Source organism: Phascolarctos cinereus, unplaced genomic scaffold (assembly GCF_003287225.1).
Source record: "Phascolarctos cinereus isolate Bilbo 61053 unplaced genomic scaffold, phaCin_HiC Scaffold_9;HRSCAF=440, whole genome shotgun sequence".
Classification (NCBI taxonomy): Eukaryota; Metazoa; Chordata; class Mammalia; order Diprotodontia; family Phascolarctidae; genus Phascolarctos; species Phascolarctos cinereus.
This window is the reverse complement of record NW_027556402.1, coordinates 45,431,125-45,455,744: the sequence shown is the minus strand read 5'-3', so window position 1 is coordinate 45,455,744 and position 24,620 is coordinate 45,431,125. Positions and strand designations below refer to the sequence as shown.

General features: G+C 36.3%; 1 protein-coding gene across 1 annotated transcript in view; it reads right to left on the bottom strand.

Annotated features, from left to right (window-relative positions):
• GSTCD (glutathione S-transferase C-terminal domain containing) overlaps nucleotides 1-24,620 on the bottom strand; it is a 183,973-nt gene that overhangs the window by 108,390 nt on the left and 50,963 nt on the right. Inside the window, exon 5 of the mRNA XM_020974741.2 lies at nucleotides 22,278-22,371. Within this exon, the coding sequence (XP_020830400.1) occupies nucleotides 22,278-22,371 (94 nt within the window). The remainder of the gene's footprint in view (nucleotides 1-22,277; nucleotides 22,372-24,620) is intronic.

Here is a 24,620-nt window from a genome sequence, read left to right as displayed (position 1 = left end):
GGTCATGCTAGACTGACCTCATTTCCTCTTTTGAAAAGACTACTAAACTAGTAGAGAAATGAAATGCTGTGGAAAAAACTTAACTGTATTTCAGCCAATCTTCTGAGAAAGTATTTAATATTATTCCTGTGGAGAAGAAGGACAATAATATAATCAGAGGAATTAAGAACCGGTTGGATGGCCAAGACTCAAAGAGTAATTGTTAACAAATCACTATCATTATGGCAGGAAGTCTCCAGTAGCTTACTCCCGGCATCTGTGCTTAGCCTGGGGCTGGGTTTGTTTTGTTTGTTTGTTTGTTTCTGTTTTGTTTTTTACCCCCTATCACTTGGACAAAAACACAGAGGGAATGATCATCAAATCTGCAGATGATACCAAGCTGCGAGGCAGAGCTGACGTACTGAATGACAATCAGGATCCAAAACTATCTTGACAGGATAGATCGGGGTGAGGAGCCTATAGCCTCGAGGCCACATGTGGCCCTCTAGGTCCTTGGGTGCAGCCTTTTGACTGAGTCCAAGCTTTGCAAAACAAGTCCTTTTATTAAGGGGATTTATTCTGCAAAGTTTGGATTCAGTCAAAGGGCCGCACTTGAGGACCTACAGGGCCACATGTGGCCCTCAGGCCGCAAGTTCCCCACTCCTGGGCTAGAACATTAGGCTGAATGCATTTACATGAAATTTGATAGGAATAAATGTAAAGTCCCGGATTTGGGTGCAATAGGTATCATTAGATAGTTCTGAAAAAGAGCTGGGGGTTTTAGCTCAAAATGAATCAGAAAGTATAATACGGTGGCCAAAAAACTCAATCCCATCTTTGCCTCCATTAAGTGAGAACAGTCCTACCATTCCCTGCCCTTATCATACCTCATCTAGAGTTTGCGTTCTGTTCTAGGAGCCATGGCTTAAGGAGGACATTGATAAGCTGGGGAATGTTCAGAAGAGGGAAAGCATGATGGGTAAGAGCCTCAACTCCATGTAGCAGGAAGATCAGTTGAAGTAACTAGACGTGTATAGTTCTGAGGAGGGATGACTCAGGGAGTACTTGAGAGCTATCTTCAAGTATCTGAAGGGTTGTCACGTGGACAAGGGACAAGACTTACTCTGTTTGGTCTCAGAGGGAAGGCCCAAGAGCAATGGGAAGTTACAGAGAAGCAAGATGTTAGGAGAAACTTCCTGACAATGAAACCTGTTCAAAAGTGGAACAGGTCCCTAGAGAGGGGATGCATCACTTCTTGGAAGTCTTCTAATCAAGGCTGAACAATCACTGCTTGGGGATGCTGAGCTGGGAATCCCTTCTGTGTGTGAGTTGGTCTAGATGACCACGGAAGTCCTTCTGAACGTTTAGATTCTGTGATGATGTTGATGGCACCACCAGACTTCCTTCTCAGACCCCACTCAAACGCCTCAGTCTGTCTTCTATCTCCCTTGATATCTGTCACCAACTCAGTGTACTCACTATCTCCCAAATGTGGACTGTGTGCCTTCGTTCCCACAGACTGAACGGCCTCTTTAGTTCTTTCTAGTTCTAGATCTGCGATCCTTTCCTGAAACCATCTCTCATTACACTGAATTTTTATAATATTATGCCACACATAAAGAACCTATAATATATATATAACATAATGTCTCACTTGTCTTATGGTTCTTTATATATATTTTGTCCCCAGAATAAATTATAAACTATAGAAGGCTAATATTTCATTGTATTTGCCATAGCACCTACCAGTGTCCTGAACACAGAAGCAATCAACCAATATTTTATTACTTAAGGGTACTGATAAGCAATACTAGGACTTCTACTTTAATAATCCAAAAACCCTAATTTCATCAGTGTGTTTACTTTTTCTTCCTTAGTAGATCACAACCTACAATGCCTTGGTAGATCTTCTTTCATGAATTACAGTAGCTAAAAAATGTTATCACTCAGTGATACATACAAATGTTAACTCCCCTGACAGAGTGTAGGCTCCCTGAGGTTAAGGCTGTTTAATTTTTATCTTCCTACCTCTAGTACCTAACTCACAGTGTCTTGAGACACAGTAGGCACTGAATAAATGATTGTTGACTGTCAACCCTCAGATGATAAAGTTTTCTAAACTTATGCAGGATGGCTACCACAAAAAAAAAAAAGTTTGCAGCCACACACATAATCTAGGTATTTTCAAAGTGGCAGAACTGGCTGGGATAGCCTTCAAAGACACAGAGTCATCTTTATTTCATAGAAAGAATGGAGGAGGACTTTAGGAGAGGGCTAGGACTACAACAACCCTAAAATATTTTAATCTAGAAATAGATACAAGTAAATTCATCTTTTTGGTATACCACTATCATTCTCTTATTTCAAAGGAAAGGAAATTTTCTTGATATGTACTCAAATTTGTTTCTTTAGTATCTTTCTAAAAGGAAGAATACAAATTAGAATGAATAGAAAGTAGATATACTCACAAAATTACGGAGGTACTATTTGAAATGTCTTGAAGGTGATTTTCCTGGGGCCACAAACTCTGTAACAGTTTTCTATCTGAAAAATGAGCTTGGGATGGAAAAAAAAATAAGGAAAACTCACAAAGCACCTGGAAACTTTGGTCTAACTTTCAACAACAAAACCAAGGAAGCCAGGTTCTGAGATGAATGCCAATCAAAGGTTAATGAGAAGCAGTCCTTCACATTGAAGCCTTGCTCTGACTTGTTGTTACTCATGTGGTTCGAAGACTGATTATGGAAAGTCAGCTAAAAGAAAAACAAAAGAAAAGGAATGGGGTTCTTGCTTCAGGATGCTTGAGACGGAGGAAAGAACTAGTAAACCTATAAAAATAAACCTTCAAAGACTTTAAAAAAATTCCAAGAGGGTAGGAAGGGAAATACAATACTTTAAAGCACTTCTTTTGACATTTCCTCTCTCTCTCTCTCTCTCTCTCTCTCTCTCTCTCTCTCTCTCTCTCTCTCTCTCTCTCTGTTTTACAGAATAAATGTCTACCTAGATCTTCTTTCAAGGTTATTACACATTGCTTCACTTACCATTTAAAGCAGGGGGGGGAAAATCACAATTTTTAGCTTCTTTACTACAATCCTTTGATTTCTTATTAGGCCTGAATCACATACCTGAATTTCCATTCAAAGAGTAATCATACCAAGCTTTTATTTCTAGCCTCAAGCAGTCCCTGCTCAAAAAGCTTTCTTGTCCATTGCTTGAGTCCAAAAACACTGACAAGATAATTTCATTTGTAGCATATGACAATAATACTTTATACTTTTGTATTTATTTAACTTTCTGAGGAATTAAAATTTCTTAGTATTTACTTCTTAAATAAAGATTCACATATAGCTCTCATTAACAATCCTCGTGTAGAACGTGCTAACATAAATTTGGTTAATTTAAATTGATATGCTTTATTTTCCTTAATTCAACAAAGGAACATAATAATGGGATTAGCTTTTCTAAAACTAAAAAGCCAACTGGACCTGAACCAGAGAATCATTTGGAAAAATTCCTCTTTCTTCCCCCATTCATTTTTAACTTAGGCACAAAGACTATTAAGAATATAAAGTTCTGGGAAGAATCATAAGGGCAAAATGGCACTTGGATGGATTTGTATGGTCACCACCAACACTACCAGTGGTGTGGATCTCAGCCCATCTACATCCTCTCATTCTGTGCAACCTGTGGCATCTTCCTATAAATCCTTCACAGAGGGTTCATTCAAAGTATGGAGGAAGGAAGCTTCTTCTAGTTCTTTTGATAATATGCAGATAAAGACGCTGCCCATCATTTATCCCACTTACATGACTAACCCATCTTCTTTTCTCCTCATCCGCTCTCTTGATCACATCTCTTATCCCACTTCTTCTGGGCAAGTCTGGGTTGGTTATGGATTGTAACCTTTTTACTCCTACCATGCACCTAACATCATATATCATCTTCTAATAATACAAGGGTAATTTAAAGTTAACTTAGAAAAAACTGAAATCCTGGTTGTTGTGGATTAAATATGAAATTGTTTTAAAAGTGGTTAGATATATACAAAGGTATCTTTTTTTCTTTTTAAATTACTACCTCTAATTATTTCCTTCCTTTTTAAATCACAGTTGTGCCAGGTACAGAAATAAATGCCCTGGGTGAACGTATATTATGTCAAATTTGACTAGTTTTTTTAAAAAAAGCATATTTTTCTTTCCTTACTTCTGGCGTAGCTAAATGGAATTCTGAAACAAGTTAATCATCTAATACTGATTTATATGTGCTCCCAATATAACTCAACTAGGCAGCCTCCCAACTGGTCCTGGACATTTTCTTCCAGGTAGCAAAGTCTTCCATTACACATTTAGAAATAAAATATATCCTCATAAGGGATCAGATGTTGACTTACATTTACACAAACTGAAAACTGCTGATAGCTACTTTCCTGACGGTAGGTTTTCATAGATCGTGAGGAAGGACAGGGACAGTAAGTGCCCAAGGAAAGATATAGAAAGAGTTGGCTGCAGACATTAATTGTTTCTAACAATTCTGTCCAGGAACCTGAAATAATTTTATGTTCCCTATTTGCTCTACATTTGAAAAGCTAGCAGGTTTAACATTTTTGATGCTCTAAAAATAAAGCAATAAGAACGTAATCCCATTAAATATTTAAAACTTACACATATCTTTTTTTTTCTTCTCTAAGTCAATAGTATTTAATTAGAAGAAAGGTTCCCTCATCTTTGCTAAATATCATGTAACTTCATAAGGAACTAAACCAAAAATTTGAACTTTTAAAAAAATCTTTAGATGCAAATGCTATAACAGATTTCACATTAAGTATTTGGATACTTTTCTACAAAATTTGGCATAATACCCACTGACCTCATATATGTTTAAGCAAGAAACCAAGATTAGGGGAAAAGTTTTAAAACCTAGCAAGCCAGGACAAAATCATACCTTTAAAGTTTAAGTTTAAATACTGCTACTTTGCTTTGATTCAAAGTTCAATTATTGATGAACTATTCTAGGAAGACAAAAAATTATTTTTCTTGCATTTATAATTAATTTAGAAAAAGGAATGCATTTCAGTTAAACAAATACCACATTTTATTTTATGCATGTACTGTGCCAGGTACTAAGGTTGCAAAGACAGCTATGATTAAGATCTTTTTTCTAAAGGAGCTTACACTGCGGTAAGGGAAGAAAAAAGATGTAACAAACTTTTATATAAAGGAGCACATTATACATTCCAGGGAGAGGTCTAACCAACGTGGGAGAAAGCATCCGAGAGTCTCTGTCAGCTGGGGCAAGGGACTGACTACGATGGCTTCATGGCACACCACTTGATCTGTCAACCTTTACAGAGACGGGGTGGGATGAAGGGGAGGGGTTTGGGAAACAACCAAAAAGAAGGAGGAGATCCATTTTCTAGGATCAGTTACACTAATCAGTTACAAGTGTGAGAGGCAGTGTGAGGAAAGTCACAGCTAGATTATGTCAAGAATACAGAGTAAGAATGGAGCTAGATTGTGGTGGGCCTTGAATGCCAGGATCAAAAGTGAGTACTGTTTTATTCTAGAGGCACTGTGGAGCTTATAGGAACACTTTCCTACTGGAAGGAAATCCCCAGGACTAGCTGAGAAGTAGCCTAGCAGAAGGATTTAAGGAACATATACAAATGGGAATTACTGGGGATTGCCTGTAATGCCTTTCAAATCATACAGAGGCCAGGAAAAAAGAAAAAAAAAAGGAAAGACTTATCAGAGAAGTACAGAGAGAGACAGAGTTAGGACAGTTACAAAATGTTAAAATAATCCAGGGAAGAAGAGATGAGGGCTTGAACTATCATAGAAATGTTACATTTTATACAAGATAAATGTTTTATATACATTCAAAACACGGTAAGAGACTCTGAGGAAACTGGGAGAATTTAGAACCATTTTCCTCAGCTTTACAAGTGACTAGGCAACTACAAAAAATAAAATTTCTACGCAGATGCAGGGGCAGCGTCCAGATGACGTCTGATCATTTCTTCTCTTTGATGTAGCTACATCAAAACCACACCCTGCAAAGTGTTTAAATACAGCTGTTTTGCTTTGATTAGGAGTTGGATTGATGAAAAAACAATAAAATAGATAAACCATTGGTTAATTTGATTTTTAAAAAGAGGAAAACCAAATTATCAGTATCAAAAATGAAAAGGGTGAATTATATCACCAATGAAAATGAAATTAAAGCAATTATTAGGAGTTATTTTGCCCAATTATATGCCAGTAAAACTGCTAATTTAAGTGAAATGGATGAACATTTACAAAAAACATAAATTGCCCAGATTAACAGAAGAAAAAATAGAATATCTAAATAACACTACCTCAGAAAAAGAAATGGAAAAAGCCATCAATGAGTTCCCTAAGAAAAAATCCCCAGGACAAGATGTATTCACAAGTGAATTCTATCAGATATCTAAAGAACAATTAATTTCAATATGATATAAGCTATTTGGAAAAACAGGTAAAGAAGGGGTCCTACCAAATTCCTTTTATGACACAAATATGGCTTTGATACCTAAACCAAGAAGAGCAAAAGCAGAAAAAAGAAGTCTCGAATAATGAATTTGAGACGAAAATTTTAAATAAAAAACTAGCAAGGAGATTACAGCCATACATAACAAAGATCACCTATACACTATGACCAGATGGGATTTATATCAGGAATGCAAGGCCACTTTAATGGTAGGAAAACTATCACATAATTGACCACATCAATAACAAAAACAGAATCATGTGATTATCTCAATAAATGCAGAAAAGGCTTTTGACAAAATGTAATACCCATTCCTACTAAAAATACTAGAAAGCATAGTAAACAATGGAGCCTTTCTTAATATGATAAATAGTGACCATCTAAAACCAAGAGCAAGCATTATCTGTAACAGGGGGTGAGGCAAGGATGTCTGTTAGCACCACTATTATTCAGAAATGCTAGCTATAGCAATAACACAAGAAGAAGAAACTAAAGCAAGAAACGAGTCAATGAGAAAACAAAACTGTCACTCTTTACAGATGATAAGACAGTATATTTAGATAACCCAAGAGAATCAACTAAAAAACTAGCTGAAACAATGAACAACTTTAGCAAAGTTACAGAATATAAAATAAACCAGTATAATTTATCAGTATTTCCATACATTACCAACAAAGTCCAGCAGCAAGAGATAGAAAGAGAAATTCCATTTAAAATAACCACAGACAACATAAAATACTTAGGAGTCTACCTGCCAAGACAAACTCAAGAAGTATATAAACACAATTACAAAATACTTTTCATGCAAATAAAGACAGATCTAAACAACTGGAAAATATTAATTGTTCATGGGTAGACTGAGCCAATATAATAAAAATGGTAATTCTGACTAAATTAATTTATTTACTTATTCAGTGCCATACCAATCAAACTATCAAGGAACTATTTTATAGAACTAGAAAAAATAATAAAAAAAAGTCATCTGGAAGAACAAAAGGTCAAGAATATCAAGAAAATCAATGGAAAAAAAAAAGAAGGAAAGCAGCCTAACAGTTCCAGATTACAAACTATATTACAAAGCAGTAATCATCAAAACAATCTGGAACCAGCCAAGAAACAGAATGGTGGATCAATGGAATAGATTAGGTACATAAGACACAGTAATAAATGACCATAGTAATCTAGTGTTTGATACACCCAAAGATCCAAGCTTTGGGGGTAAGAACTCACAATTTGACAAAAACCGCTAGGAAAATGGGAACACAGTTTGGCAGAAAATAGGCATAGAGCAAGATCTCACACCATACACCTAGATAAGGTCAAAATGAATAAATTATTATGTTTTTAGGCAATTGCCCAGGGTCACACAGCTAGTAAGTGTCAAGTGTTTGGTCTGAGGCCACTCGCTGCCCCTAAAAATGAATAAATTATTTAGAAATAAAGGATAATAGCATTGGATATTTAAAGCAGGAGGAGGAGGAGAAAGTTATCTAAACAAGGAAACAAAAATGTGGGATTATAAATTGTTAACACCCTCTATTTAAACTGTGCCCATAGCCATTATCAAAAAGACTGTACAAAAAAAGTATTAGTAATCAGATGAGATAATGTATGTGAAGCCATTTGTATACCTTAAAAGCCTCAATAGAAGTCAAGTAATAACAATAATAGTCACTATAATAGACAGTTGTGGTTCTAGACATGCATATTTACATGCCTTTAATAGGATATGCAATCCCTCCTTGGTATTTATCAGATCTATGGATAAGGGAAGAATTTATGACCAAACAAGAGATAGAGAGCATCATAGGAAATAAAATGGATAATTTTGATGACATTAAAAAGCTTTTGAACAAACAAAACTAATGCACCAAAAAATCAGAAAGAAACCAGAAAACTGGGGAGAAAATTTATAGCAAGTTATCTCTGTTAAAAGTCTCATTTCTCAGACATATAGGAAATGAGTCAAATTTATAAAAATAAGACCCATTTCCCAACTGATAAATGGTCAAAGGATACAAACAGACAGTCTTCAGAAGAAGAAATCAAAGCTATCAATAGTCACATGAAAAAATGTTCTAATCCATGATTGATAAGAGAAATACAAATTAAAACAACTCTGAGATACCACCTTATACTTATCAGATTAGCTAACATGACACAAAGGGAAAATGACAAATGCTAGAGGGGATGTGCAAAAATTGGGACACTAAATGCAGTATTGGTGGAGTTGTGCTAGTCTAACCACTTTGGAGAACAATTTGGAACTATGCCTAAAGGGCTACGTAGAACTGTGCATACCCTTTGACCCAGCAATACTATTATGAGGTCTGTATCCCAAAGAGATCAACGAAGAAAAAAAAGGTCTTATTTTGACAAAAATATTTATAGTAGCTCTTTTTGTCGGAGCAAAGAATTGGAAATTGAGGGGATTGTGGAATGGCCTAAAAAAGCTGTGGGATATGATTGTGATACTTGGGTGCTATAAGAAATGCAGCGGGATGTTTTCAGAAAAACCTGTCTTACTGAACTGGTGTAAATTGAAGTGAGCAGAACTAGGAGAACATTGTATATACTAACAGCGATATTATAACGATGATGAACTGTGAAAGCTATTTTAGCTATTTTGATCAAGAAGATACTCCAAAAGACCTATGAAGAAAAATGCTACTCACTTCCAAAGATGAATTCTGAGTGAGTGGAGACTGAAGCATACTGTTTTCACTTGCTTTATGTTTCTTGATTTTTACCATTTGCAACATGGCTAATATGAAAATGTTTTGTATGACTTCATATGCATAGCTGATATCATACTGTTTGCCTTCTCAACAGTTGGGGAAGAGGCTGGATTGAGGGAGAGAATTTGGACCTCAAAATTTTTTTAAAATGTGTATTCAAAATAAAAATAAATTTAAAGAAACAAAAAGACACTTAATATTTGTTGAATTGAATGGAAAGCATATTTCTAAATCATTATTCTTTCCATTTCAGAAGGACTCTCTTTTCCCACTTTTTTTTTTTTGGCAAGAAAAAAATTCTATTCTGAGCATTTTACCCAAATTCAATGTAAGTGCCAAGGTTACATTGTTTAAAAAAAAAAAAGAAAGAAAAGAAAGAAAGAAAACAACAAGAACAACAACAAAGTTTTGCTCCTATCCACCATCGGGCAAAACGACATAAATCATTTTAATGTCCCTTATTTGGAAGGATGTGCTGAAACAAAACAAAGAAGCCTCCCCCCGGCCACTCCTTCACAAGGAACCTTGAAAAAAGTCATAAAAGAGTCTGTCTTACGGATTATGGCTAGTCTCAAAATTAACAGCTGACCCTAACTCTAGGTCACATTTGCAGTGTGATCTAGAATACACTGAAAAGAAGCCCTACATGATAGGAGGAAAGCAAATCACTTTTCAAGTGTTGTAGAAACACATAAATGCACATGTATGCTTACTATGTGATCAACAATAATAATAGCTAGCATTTATATGGCACTTTAAAATTTAAAAATTTGTTTATAAGTATTACCTTATTCTGTACTATTTATGAATATAGCCCTCATATGTAATCATGGATACTGCTTACAAAGACCAAGAAGGGACTGCATATCCTATTAAAGGCATGTAAATATGCATGTCTAGAACCACAAATGTCTATTATAGTGACTATTATTGTTATTACTTGACTTCTATTGAGGCTTTTAAGGTATACAAATGGCTTCACATACATTATCTCATCTGGTTACTAATACTTTTTTTGTACAGTCTTTTTGATAATGGCTATGGGCACAGTTTAAATAGAGAGTGTTATCAATTTATAATCCCACATTTTTGTTTCCTTGTTTAGATAACTTTCTCCTCCTCCTCCTGCTTTAAATATCCAATCTCTGATGGCTGCATGCTCAAACAACTTGACAGGTACTGTAAGTTGAGATTTCATTGCCACAGGTAATTGTACCTCCAATGGGAGATACAATTAAATAGAAATAATGCAGAGGACTTAAGTGCATCCAGGGGTTTGTTCAAAATGCTCAATGAAAGAATTCATTTTCAATAGTGGGGCTGATTTCAATCATAATTGTTTGAAGCAGTATAGGGAATTCTAATTTAAACTGAGAAGAAAACTAATGAGTATCATTCCATTAACAGCAATGCAATAGCTGGGTCATTAGTTTTTTACTCTCTATGTTTAATTGTAAACATTTTGAATTTATATATTTAAAACACAGTTCTTGCAAGTTTAAAAACATCTGAATCCTTTATTAAAAAATGCAAGAGCTTCCAGTGGCTTTAAGCTCAAGAGCTTCCTTACATAATTAAGTACCATTTTGTAGATGGCAAGAGTAGAGCTGTAAAAGAGAGTCAGTTTAGCATTCATTACAAGAAAAAATGATCTGCTGGGGCTTCTCTCACAATTATTTACCAGTTTCTAAATAATAGGAGACATTTGCCTTTTTTGCTTTCCAAAGAAAACAATGTCTTGAATGAAGGAAATATGTACTTATTTGTGAATAAATAGTTTCTTTTAGTATATATTGCCTTAAGAATAATTCTTCTCTGTTTCTAATTACTTTTATGGGGAACAACTAATAACAAATTATGATTTATTTAGAATAAAATTTACCCAGAATTTAAAGCCACAATTAACTGAATGTTAAACTTTGCACAAACCTGCCTCCTAAGAACAAAAACAATTGTGATCGAGATTATCCACTGTCTACATAGAGTATAAAAAGGGAAAAATTTGTCCCACTAAACGAAACTCTTAAAGAAAGTCTCTTCAAGTAGCACACTACTCTTGTGACTCCTAAGAGAAGCTGGTTGCAAAATGACAAGTATTGGCAAGGTGCCAAAGCTCAAGAAGTGTCCCAGGGCCACTCACCAAAAAGTTCAGGCTGAATGAAAACGGTGCCACCCCAGACACATTCCAGCCCTTATTGAAAAGGGATTAGAACCCTTGGGTTTTGCTGGTTATTTCAAAGCAACGTTTCATTACACACACAAATCCCCCTTCGTCCTTCTCAGCATTCCTGTCACCTGGGCCCACTGTTAATACCATGGGCTTTTCAGTCTTCAAAAGGACCATTTTTACAACTATTTCTGGCAATATGAACACTGAGTGTTTTGAAGCTGCCTTTATTAACTAAGGAAAACAGTCTCACAATGTTCCCAAGATAGAGTTCTTGTTATTTTTAGACACAGTGTTGTAACAGCAACCCCAAAGAGCCACAAAAAGGTCCCAAATCATCTTAAGCAAATGAAACATGTTTCATTTCTCTTTCCAGTTTGTTTTTTTTCCTTAGAGGTAAGAAAAAGAAAAGTATAATAATTATTTTTCTGGAAATCAACAAATTAAATTGTAAATAGCAAGTGTTTGTATAACCACATATACATTTTCTTATATCAAATACTGAATTTTCATTGCCCTTTATAAAGAGAGTGTTTCCATAGTTTGCTTCAGTTTCTTCAACTGTAAAAGAGGTCCGACAATTTTTTACAGTTGAGGAAACTGAAGCAAACTACACACCGACCTCTCAAGGTTGCTGTGAGGATCAAATAAGATATTTATAAAGTGCTTAACAGTGCCCGGCACATAGTAGGTGCTATATAATGCTTCCCTGTTCCTGCCTTTTACAGAGCCCCTTTAAATAAATATGGGAAAATATTACAATAAAAATTATAACCAATTAGGTTTACCTATTCAAAGTTATGATAAAAAAAGTACCAGGATAGCTACGCCATTGTTTATGCAAGCATTCAGCAGGGCACAAGAATTTCTGGTAGTATATTTCTTCCTGGCTGGACCGTTACTCATTTTGCTCCTGGCTCCAGCTCCTATGCTCAGACTTTAGCTACCTTAGCTCCACAATCGTGAGGGATTATTCCAGAGAATATTCTGGTGGAATGGGAACAAGAGAAGCAGCGTGACAGACAATTTGCTCTCTATTCTCTATTAAACCCAGAATTTTGGCACTCATTGAAAACACCACCAAAGTGTGGTAAACAAAGTGAAGAGTAACGTAGCTGTTTTCCTGCTCGTGTGTTATTAATTGGATATCAACAAAAATACCTCCTACTCTAATGTATACATACACTTAAACGGTAGCGATATTTTGCATTAAAGTAAGGTAGATAAAGGCTTTCATTGCTTTTGGTCTTAATGCTCTTGATGGAACAAAAAATCACTATCAAATTGTGAAGATGGGGGTCAACCATAGCTGCATTTATTTCAAAGCTAAGATATGAAAAACCTTTGTGTTGGGAGGTGGGGAATCTCTTAATAAAATGGTAGGAAACCTCCCCTCCTGTTTCTTTCTCTGTTCTTTTAAAAAGTACAGTGTTTTAAAATGCAGAAAAGTGACAGCCTTATAATCGAAATTCTTGCACTTCTTCACAGACTGTCCTCTTGATGTGTATCAAAATCCTCTAAAAAAAATCCCTTCAATTTTTGCTGCACAATATAAATGAAAGAAAACAAATATTTAAAAATCGAAGGGTGCAGGATGTAGAAAGATATAGACAGACGGATGGATGGATGGATGGATAGATAGATAGACAGACAGACAGATAGATAGATAGATAGATGGATAGATATTTAGATAGACAGATAGACAGACAGACAGAAATATCTGTGCTAAGCATTGGGAATACAAATGCAAGCAAAAAGAAAGATAGTCCCCACCCTTGTGGAGCTTACATTTTTGAGTGAAGACAACACACAGAAGGGAGGTAAAAAGGTGCCTGTGAGGGCAAGGTGGAAAAATTATCTGGAAACCCAAGACCTGGTTAGATGAGAGCATGGGTGGCAGGGGTACTTCCTTAAGAGGAGGCTCTGAAAAGGAAGAGCCCGTAAGAGTAGAGGCATCTCCAATATGAGAAAGTTGCCAGGCCAGGAGTGGAAATGCTGTCTGGAGAATTCAAGAGCTGAGCCAGGTTACACAGAAAAATTATTATGATAATTTAGGGAGAGGGGGATCAGTTTAACTGAAATACCCACATAATGGAAGCCAAAATGGGTCTTCTATTTGAATTATGTGGATCATTGGCTCATTTTTCTATCACATCTTTAAAAAAAAGTCTCTTTCATCTTAGGGATGTCAGGAGAAAAAGAAGAAGGCTTCTACATGCTGTATGGATCTCCTGTTTAAAAAAAAAAGGTATGGGGAGTTGAGTGACACAGGACAAGCAGGGAATCCACATCAATGAAGGCAAGAGCCAAACTGACGAGATTACAGAGCCTTCTGGTTCTGTACTTGGTCTGAAGTGTAAAATGCTATAGGTACACAAGCACCAAGGAACGCAGAATCACACATCAAAGACATCATAAACAAAATCTGGAATGGATTTTATTGTGAGTTTACCTTGCTGTATATTTTGTAACTCAAAGACCAGTTTTGCATCTTATAGCCTCTGAGATAAAGAAAAGAGAAGAATGGAATCTTCTTTAGAGATACTCCACTAGGCTCTAACATTTAAATTCAGTTTATTTGCCCTTAGAGAAGAACACCAACCTAACATGATTTAGTGTGTGCATTGAGTGGATAAAATAATCAAGAATTTCAAATGAGCAAACATAATTGGAAAAGAAGAGTCTGCTCCTACATTTCACAATTCCACTGACTAAAGTTCAGTAACATGAAGTCACAGTGCACTTAAGACAGAACATGGGGAGCCAAGATGGTGGGGTAAAAGCAGTGACTAGCTTGAGCTCTCCCCCAAATCCCTCCAAACACCTGTAAAAAATGCCTCTAAACAAATACTAGAGCAGCAGAACCCACAAAAAGACAGAGTGAAACAAATTTCCAGCCCAAGACAACTGGGATGGTTGATTAGAAAGGTGTATTGTGACAGGGCTGAGAAAGAAGCACAGTTCAGTGGAGGTCACACAGGCTGCACAGGCAAAGACCAGGCCTCAGTGAACCTGGAGCAGGCCTCAGGGGATTGAATCAAGGAGAGCTGTGGCAGTTTCCAGACTTCTCAAACCACAAACACCAAAGACAACTTAGAAGGTCAGTAGGAAAGGTCTGTCTGAACGCGATGAGAGAGGAGCTTGGTTTGGCCCCAGTCCCAGGGGTGGCAGCTGCTTCCAGAGCTCCCAGCTCTGGAAGGGGAGAGGGGATCGAGCAGTTAATCAGAGGGGGATTGCAGGGATCTCTTTGCTGGTGCTGAGGCAGCATTCTCTTGTTTTGCCCATGCTTGGATCTGGGTCATAGCTCTAGGTGGCAGTCCTGGGGTGAGGACGAGTGCTGGCATGGTGGAACTTGTAGTGCTGGTAAAGAGGGAATTCTCCACACAGTTCCAAGGCAGAAAAAAGTGCTTGTGATTACTCATAGACCAAAGCACAGGCCAGGAATACAGTAAACACCTCGCCCTTGATCATACCACCTTGGCAGAACTGAAAATTTACAGGTCCCTTAAAGTACTCTGAAAACAGCTGCACAAAAACCCCCTAAGCTTGGGACAGTACATTCTCCACACTGGAAGCAGCTCCCTACCTTAACAAAGAGTTTAAAACTCAAGTGACTGGCTGGGATTAAGAGCAAACAGTGCAAAAAAAAAGTCAGATCATAGAATCTTTCTTTGGTGACAAAGAAGATCAAAACATACAACCAAAAGAAGACAACAAAGTCAAAGCTCCTATATCCAAAGCCTCCAAGAAAAATATGAATCAGTCCCGGGCCATAGAAGAGCTCAGAAAGGACTCTGAGAAGCAAGTAAAAGAAGTAGAGGAAAAACTGGGAAGAGAAATAAGAGTGATGCAAGAAAATCATGAAAAACAAGTCAACAATTTGCTAAAGGAGACCTAAAAAAATACTGAAGAAAATAACACCTTAAAAAATAGCCTAACCCAAATGGCAAAAGAGGTCCAAAAACCAATAAGGAGAAGAATGCCTTAAAAAGCACAACTGGCCAAATGGAAAAGGAAGTCCAAAAGCTCACTGAAGTAAATACTTCCTTAAAAATTAGAATGGAGCAAGTGGAAGCTAATAACTTTATAAGAAATCAAGAAATTGTAAAACAAAACCAAAAGAATGAAAAAATAGAAGACAGTGTGAAATATCTCACTGGAAAAACAACTGACCTGGAAAATAGATCCAGGAGAGATAATTTAAAAATTATTGGACTATCTGAAAGCCATGATCAAAAAAGAGCCCAGACATCATCTTTCAAGAAATCATCAAGGAAAACTGCCCTGATATTCTAGAACCAGAGGGTAAAATAGAAATGTAAAGAATCCACCTATCACCTCCTGAAAGAGATCCCCAAAGAAAAACTCCTAGGAATATTATAGCCAAATTCCAGAGTTCTCAGGTTAATGAGAAAATATTGCAAGCAGCAGAAAGAAACAATTCAAGCATTACAGAAACACAATCAGGATAACACAAGATTTAGCAGCTTCTACATTAAGAGACCAGAGGGCTTGGAATAAAATATTCCAGAGGTCAAAGGAGATAGGATTACAACCAAGAATCACCACTATCCAGCAAAACTGAGTATAATCCTTCAGGGAAAAAATAGGTCATTCAGTGAAATAGAGTACTTTCAAGCATTCTTGATGAAAATATCAGAGCTGAAAAGAAAATCTGACTTTCAAATACAAGACTCAAGAGAAGCATGAAGAGGTAAACAGGAAAGAGAAATTATAAGGGCCTTATTAAAGTTAAATATCCTACATGGAAAGATGATATTGTAACTCATGAGAGCTTTTTGTCAGTATTAGGGTAGGTGGAGGGGAAAAAAATTATATGGATGTATAGATGGGATAGCTAGCTAGCTAGCTAGATAGAGGGCACAGGGTGAGTTGAAGATGAAGGGGTGACATCTGAAGATAAAATTAAGAGGTAAGAGAGGATTACACTGGGAGGAGAAAGGGAGAGGTAGAATGGGGTAAATTATCTCACATAAAATAGACAAGAAAAAACTTGTACACAGTGGAGGGGAAGTGGGGGAAGGAAAGAGGGAATGAGTGAATCTTATTCTCACCGGAATTGGTTTAAGGAGGGAATATCATATACACTCAATTGAATATGGAAATCTATCTTACCCTACAGGAAAATAGGAGGGAAGGGGATAAGACAGCAGTGAGATGACAGAAGGGAGGGCAGATTGGGGGAGGGGGTAATCAGAAGCAAACACTTCTGAAGAAGGTTAAAAGGGTTAAAAGAGAGACTAGAATAGATGGGGGGCAGGATAGGATGAAGGGAGATATAGTTAGTTTTTCACAACATGACTGCTATGTAAGTGTTTTGTTTGACTACACATATATAACATGCATCGAGTTGCTTGCCTCCTCAATGAGGGTAGGTGGAGAGGGAGGAAGGGAGAAAATTTGGAATCCAAAGTTTTAAAAACAAATGTTAAAAATGTTTTTCACATGCAACTGGGACATAAGATATACAGGCAATGGAGTAAAGAAATCTATCCTGCGGAGCTGAGGATAAAAGGGGGGGCAGATTAGGGAAAGGGGTATTCAGAATGCATGCCATCTTGCGGTGAGAGGAGAGACGAGATGGGGAGAAAATTTGGACCTCAAAATCTTGTGGAAGTGAATGTTGAAAACTAAAAATAAATACATTAATAATAAAAAAGACAGAGCATCAAAATCTGAAGAAATGAGTGTAACAACCTGAATGCCAAGTAAATATTCATAGCTCAATCATCAAATGTTCCTTCCTAATTTGTTTACCAAGGCCAGTTCAACAATCTTTCATTTTTCTATGCTTACAGAAGCTATAGAAAAAGACTGCATAAGCCAAATTCTGAAACACTACTTTTTTCTAAAGTTCTAAGTAAATTAAGTACATGGGAAAAGCACTTGATCTGGAGTCAGAGTACCTGGGTGTGAACCTGGCTCTGTCACTTGCTGAAGCAGGACCTGGAGCAAGGCATTGGACATCTTCCAGCCTCAGTTTCCTGTTGGAATCATGACTATACTTCTTCTTGTGGGGAAAGTGCTATACACACATAAATACACACATAAATCATCACAATAGTTGGGCTACTGTAGGCTGCTGTTAAATAGCCTAAGAAACAAATAAACAAAAGCCTTATTAATGGTCAAAAACAAAAACTTTCCACCCAGCATGATCTAAAAAGTATAAGAAAACAGAACGAATCAATTACAAGCTTAGTAAGGATGCACCAAACCATGTATTGATGCCTGTCCTTCCCTTAAGGCCACGAAAATCAGCCTGAATAAATGAGAATCTACGTTGATTTTTAAGACTCTCCAGGACTGTGATAGTTAAATATCCCTCAGCATTTTCTTTTAGTGAAACTCCACAAAATGCTTCCTAACATCTTAACTTAAATTTCCAATGAGATCCCAGATCCCTCCTGGTACCTAAGATGCCCCTTTAAGAACATCAAGCCCTTCGCCATCTCTAGAAGAAATACTCTGTTTCTTAGCCTTTTCTCTTCTCTTTATAATACAATCAGCAGAGATAATCTGGTCCACATCTCTGATTTTACAAATGAGGAAACTAAGGCAGAGTAGGTGAAGTGAACTGCTCAAGATGTTTGCTAAATGAATAAGGGGGAGAAATCAAGCTAGAATTCAGTCACAAGATCACAGAGGTAGAGCTTTTACCAATAAAGAAACTGAGGACAAGAAAAGGACAAGCTGTCTAGCCAAAGTCACACTGTCTGTATATTTCAAAGGGAGAAGTTGAACCGAGGTCCCCCAACTCGAAATCTGCAGTGTTTCAGTTGTACCCCACCACCTCCCTTCTAATTATAATTCAGAAGGCAGAATGATGTAGTAGAAGTAGTTTCCATTGTTGGCAAAGGACTGATAGTTTCAGACATTAATATACTACATCTTAACAGATGCACTAAATAAAATAATCCTTGTTAAAAAATACAGTAAAGTTCAGAATATTGAAAATCCATTGGAATCTCAATTCAACACTACTAATTCATAATAATGGATTATTTTTTTAACCAGTTCAAAGAATGTCAAAAGCCAAAAATTATTACAATAATAATAGTGGCAAGAGATTAGCACTTATATAGCATTTAGAGGTTTACAAAATACTTTACACATGTTATCTCATTTTATTCTCACAACAACCCTATAAGGTAGGTGCTATTATTATCCTCATTTAGCAGATGAGGAAACTGAAGCCAATACAGGTCAAGTGACTTGTCCAAGGACATACAGATACTAAGTATCCGATGCAAAATCTCAGGTCTACCTGAGTCCAGGTCCAGCATTCAATCCACTCTGCCACTCAGCTGCCTAAATAATCTCATTACAAGACAAGCTAACCTATAAAGCAGAATGCTTGAAGATAGCCTTACACGTAATAAATAGCCTCACATAATAAGGCCTCTGTGTAATACATACTGTGTAAATGTCCCAAGCCTGTTTTATTTACTGGAGACAATATTTCATTTTAGAAGAGAATATATGAAATTTGAAAACATGTACTACTGTTTCTGCCATTATTATTGTATCTCTTTTTAAAAATACACATTTACAAAAACAATTTGAACCACTAAAAAGGTTGTAATGTGTAACATATTGCACGGTCACTGGTAGGTAAAAGAGTGACTACATAGGCAACAACCAAGCAGGAACACTCAATATCTGGTCTCTTAAAGTTGGTAGAAAATAAAATTAATAATTAACATTATTAAGTGAAAAATTTGGCACCAAGCTAAATTATGGATGAAAGAGTAACATATGGCCACTGGAAAAGTTTGCTTCTATTCTCATTTCATATGAATACTAATAAGAAAGATAGTACTTTTATTTACTGAATGACAGGCTCTGAAATCCACACAAGTCAGAATTGTATTATCTTAATCCAACTGCAAACACCATAAAAACAAACACCTTCCTTTATTTCTTCTGTAGATCAAAAGGCACAAATCAGTTTTTGTAGAAAGGAAAAGTTTCTAGTATAAAATTAACAATAAAAATTAAATTCATGACAAAAACATTCTTAACTTTAGAAACTGCTTTTTAATACACTCACTAAATCTCTTTGCTTTTTATGACCCCTCATGTCCTGGAACCAGCAATAGCATCTCAAATGAATTCCTAGTAAGAGAGGCTTGATTTGATATCATCAACTTAAGGAATTTATGTATTTACATATCCTCAAAAGAGGACAGGAAAAGGAATATTGCCAGCACCAGGTACCTTCAACTTTAATCTAACTTTGAGATGATCCACTCTTGTTCACTAAAGAATACTGAAGAAATTAATCAATGGTCACTTTTTCCTATCTATCTTTCCTTAATTTATGAAAGTTCCCTTAAGGTAATTCATTTGTGGGCCCTTGGGAACCTATCTCAGCTCTGAGGGTTTCCACATCTTTCTCCAAGAGACCAGGGTGAAGGGGAAGAATGAGGATCCTTTCTGCAAATGCTCTCTCTGAATCACACTTTGGATGGACAAAAGGATGATTTTTAGTCTTATTTGTGTCATGGATTGCTTTGACAGTCTGTTGAAGCTCTGGGACTTTTTATCTAAATAATGTTTTTAAGTATAAAATAAAAGACAGAAGATTTACAAAGGAAACCATTATAGTGAAATACAATGAACAAAATACTAAAATACAAGTTCACAGACCCCCAGTTAAGGTGGAGCACTCCTCCAAAGCCTCTCAGGATCCTCCTTTGTGTATCTGCAGATGTATGAAGACAGCTTCAAAGTCCACCTCCTCTTTTCTCTATCGTTGGAGGAAGATATACAAGGAACACAGAAGGAAGGAAAAGAAAGCTCTCCCGAACAATGAAAACCTCTCATCCTGTTACTCTATTGTTTCTTAATGAGTATCATTCCATCCAAATAAAGATCATCTATGAGAAGATTAAAGTTCATTTCTTCTGCATTTCAATTCTTAAGTTCTACTACGTTCCTATTAACCTGGAGGAATAATTCACATTACTCCCAGTCCAGATGGCTACGAAATTTGATGGGACATCAAAGGAACAAAGAATACATAAGAAGGGATTCTGACAGCCCAGGAACAGAACAAGAGTTGCTACTGGCTTCTCTGACTTCCTTTAAGTCTCAGATAAAATTATATCTTTTACAGGAAGTTTTTCCCAACCTCTCTCAATTCCAATGCCTTCCCTCTGTTAATGATTTCCTATTTATCTTATATATAGCTAATCTGTATATATTTGTTTGTTGTTTCCCCCATTAGATTGTGAGCCCCTAGAAGGCAAGGGCTGTCTTTTGTCTCCTTTTACATCCCCAGTGTTTAGGACAGTACCTAGCACATGGTAGCAATTTAATTTAGTGCTTACTAAATGTGTATTGACTGACTGCATGTGGAATGGAACTTGTTCTTTCAATGATGTAAACTTTTCATCTTGTACCCTTAGAATCCGATTTGTATGAAGATATAAAGGTGATTAGATAAAGCAGCATAGGAACTTATCTTTGGGATAATTTACTTCAAGGAAAAATAGTACATCAGCAAGAAATGCTAGGGCAAGAAGACAAGTTCCTGTTGAGTCTTCTTCTCTACTAGGCTTACTTTCTATGAATTTGGGCTCACTTTTTCCCTCAGTAGAAATCTGGTTTGGTACCAAGTTAGCAGATTGAAATTGCAGACTATAGCAATGACATTGTTTATATAGAGTATGCACAGCAGTTCAATTCCTAAACAGCTGGAAGAATCAGGATGCCACAAGCAAGAAACTTAACAAAACTTAAGAAATCACATTTACATAAGAGAAACAAAAATAGCCGTCAAATTTAAAAGATAGTCTTCTTGACAGATATCTTATAACATGATATCTAGAAGAGGATGTCTTAAATGCCAGGCAGATGTTAACCAGGTGTACACTGGCTACTGGCACCAGGCTGTTATCGAAGGGTTCAGCATAATATCAGGGCAGTTGGAGGACACAAGAGCGAAAGGGAGGCTAGACAAGGCAGATGTTAGATAGGACAATGCAGATCAATCCCATGGTAGCAGGTTAATTTAAGTGGTCTCAATGTTTTCTTGGATAGAAACCATCACTGGATCAATGTTGAGACCAAATTAATTAGTTACATATAACTAATATATTCTTAAGGTAGAAAATACTCATACTTTCAGAAATCACTGTTTTATACCAGACTGTACATACTCTAATCATAGCTTTCTTCACTTAAGATTTCTCAAATCTTAGTGGGAAACACCAAATTGTTCATCTGTCTCAAAGGCTATCAGTCTAAAAGGTTAAAAGATATTTCTGTGAATGACTATTGGTAGAGAAAGCATCTAAAATAATGAAGAGGAATTCTATTTTAAACCCATCAATAACAGGATTTCAGTTGGAAATAAACTAAACTATTGGAAATGATAAAAAAAAAACAATACTTGAAATCATCACTAAGAATGTTAGAGGTATACACAATGCAAAAGGTAAGTATTATTTTAATCCTTTTATATTTAATTTAAATTCTTTCAATGCTGTGAATAATAATAAAAATAGCTTAGACATCTGCATGGACAAAGGCAGTTTACTCATATGTAAAATTAAAGATGACCTCTATGATGACCTTTTAGCTCTAGATGCATGATTTTATGATTACACAGGAAAAGGGCTACATCATTAAGAATGGAGTAAATCTCCCAGAAAGTGCCAACAATTACTTCCCTTCACTGATTCAAAGGCACAGAAAGTTTTGAATTGAGTTGAATAAGACAACTGTTTCAGAAAATCAAGTGCTACACTCCTACAAGTAAAGTTTAGTAGTGACATTGGGCTTAGAAACATTAAAGTATAGATGAGTACATGTGAAAAGAGAAAAGAAAATTAAAGAAAAGAAAGGAAAATACTCACCCTCCTCTGGACTTACTGCTGCAGGCAGATTGCTCCAATCGAGGGTCCAGGTGGGGCAGGGATGGGGAGAAAACTTTGCCTCGATGCCTTTTTTCTAGAAAGTGAAAGATGTCCTTTCCACATCAATATACTAAAATATTTGCATATCCTATGTAGTCAACTGAGGATTACCTACATTAATAAAATGGAGCACAAACAGTCCAAGAAAACAGGTAATTTAAGATCACTTATAAATGATTTATGAGAACATGGTATTTTTTACCTACAGCATTTACCTTCCTAATTATGTTTTGCTTAGATTAATATTAAAATAAGTACACGTTTCCTGACCATGCATGGATGGTAGGAACAATTTACCTAAAAATATGCTTAGTAGCAGGGTGAAACCAAGACAAAGATGAAAACTTTCAGCAGAAAATCTATTAAAAACTGTCTCTGTATGTCTACCTAGGCTTTGCACATTGGTAACACAAGAGGACAATCTAAGCAGGACTTGACAATGTCCCAGGAAAAGTCTCGCTCCCAAAGTATCTCCCCCACTACCCTACCTTCAATTTAACAATAAGAGATGTATTATTTTGATTTAAGGCTTAATAGAGCATAAAGGAATCACCAGGTAAAATGTAAATATCCCTGGGAAAAGTAAACATTACCAGACATTTACACCTTAGTGTGAAGTAGGCTGTGGGTCTGATTTCCTACAAACATTAAGACTAGATGAATAAGGCATCCTGAAGACACCCTGAATGGCAGACCAGGGTGAGAGGCAGGGGGTGGGGGGGAGGGGTACCCTAATGGAGTTAGAGACTAGAAGTGGAGAGCCAGATTTAAAGTATGAAAGGTCAGGTACAATGCTACAATGAAGGGCTCTTGGTAATTAATGGTCATGGGAGCACTAAGAAACTAAAAGGAAAGCAGAGAAAGGAAGTATAGGGACCCACAAGGAGAGAAGGCCCAAATTCATCGTTTCTTAATTAATGGCTAGTACAAATTCATGACTATAGAGATAAGATATCCGTGTGTGTGTGTGTGTGTGTGTGTGTGTGTGTGTCTGTATACACACACACATATATATACAAACAATATATTTCAGCTTTTAAAATCTAAACATTTCTAATATTGACCTGACATTTAAAAATTAACTAAAATATTGAATAAGAAATATAATTTTACGAAATGTAACAAAGTAGCTCTGTTGCAAAGTTAAATCATTTTTATACCTGACCATATTTTTGAAATTAAAATTGAGGACCTATACTGAAAACAAACACATAGTCAAACAGTGACCCAGAATAATAAAAATGTAGTGCTCTTGAGAATATCTAGTGTGATAAAAAGAATGGGCTTAGACCAGCACCCAAGTCTCATGACTGCTCATCATTCCAGTGATCTTGTTTCCTTCATCATTATAAAAACAGCCATCACTTAAAAGAAGGAAATGAAGGGTTCCCTTCACATTTTGACAAAAATTTACTCTTATTTTAAATATTATATAATTCACTGACTATTGCCAAAGTTTATTTTTATTTATTTCCTTTTCTCTATTTATAAATTAATTTTATGAATAGAAAAACCTAAACTTCTTTTTTGGGTTTATTACAGTTCTCTTGTATTCAACGGGTAAGCACAATAAAGCCAAAGCAAAATTCTACAACTTTCTACTGGTCCTTGCCTCAGAATGAATCACCTAAATAAAAATGATCCCATTTAGCAATTAATAGCCACAGATGAACATAAACTTTATTGTGCAGAGATCTGAAGATGATTGTCTAACACTAACCAAATAACTTTCCTGAGAATGAACTATTTTCAGATTCCCCAGGAGAATAGGCTGCGGATTAAAAAAGGCAACACTGACATTCCAGGATATTCTCTAATCGATATGACAATATGAAGGCAAATCAGACCTAAGACATTCCTCTTACAGTGTCTTCCAAAATTGATTTTTTAATCACTCAACATGGTTTTCACTAATGAACAAGCTGAACAGAGCATAAAAGGCTTAGCTGCAGGGACCTGGTGATGCCATCAATTCAGGGGCATCAGCCCCTCCAGTAGATGCAATCATTCTCTAGTTTCAATTTTATCGTGAGATCAGACTGATGATACCAAACTGCTTCAGAGAACATCCAGAATTCAAATAAATCCTCAACTAATTTTCAAATCAACAGAGAAATTTTTTTTTTCTGTACTCTTTGCATGATAACAAAAATGAAAGCAAACTTATGAAACCTTCAGTCTTTGTAATGGGGAAAACTGGTTCAGCTGCATGGAAAGTGGGAAGAACTCTGAAGTGGCAATGACGGACCTGGTTTCAGCTCTGAGCTCGGCCACTGACTGCCT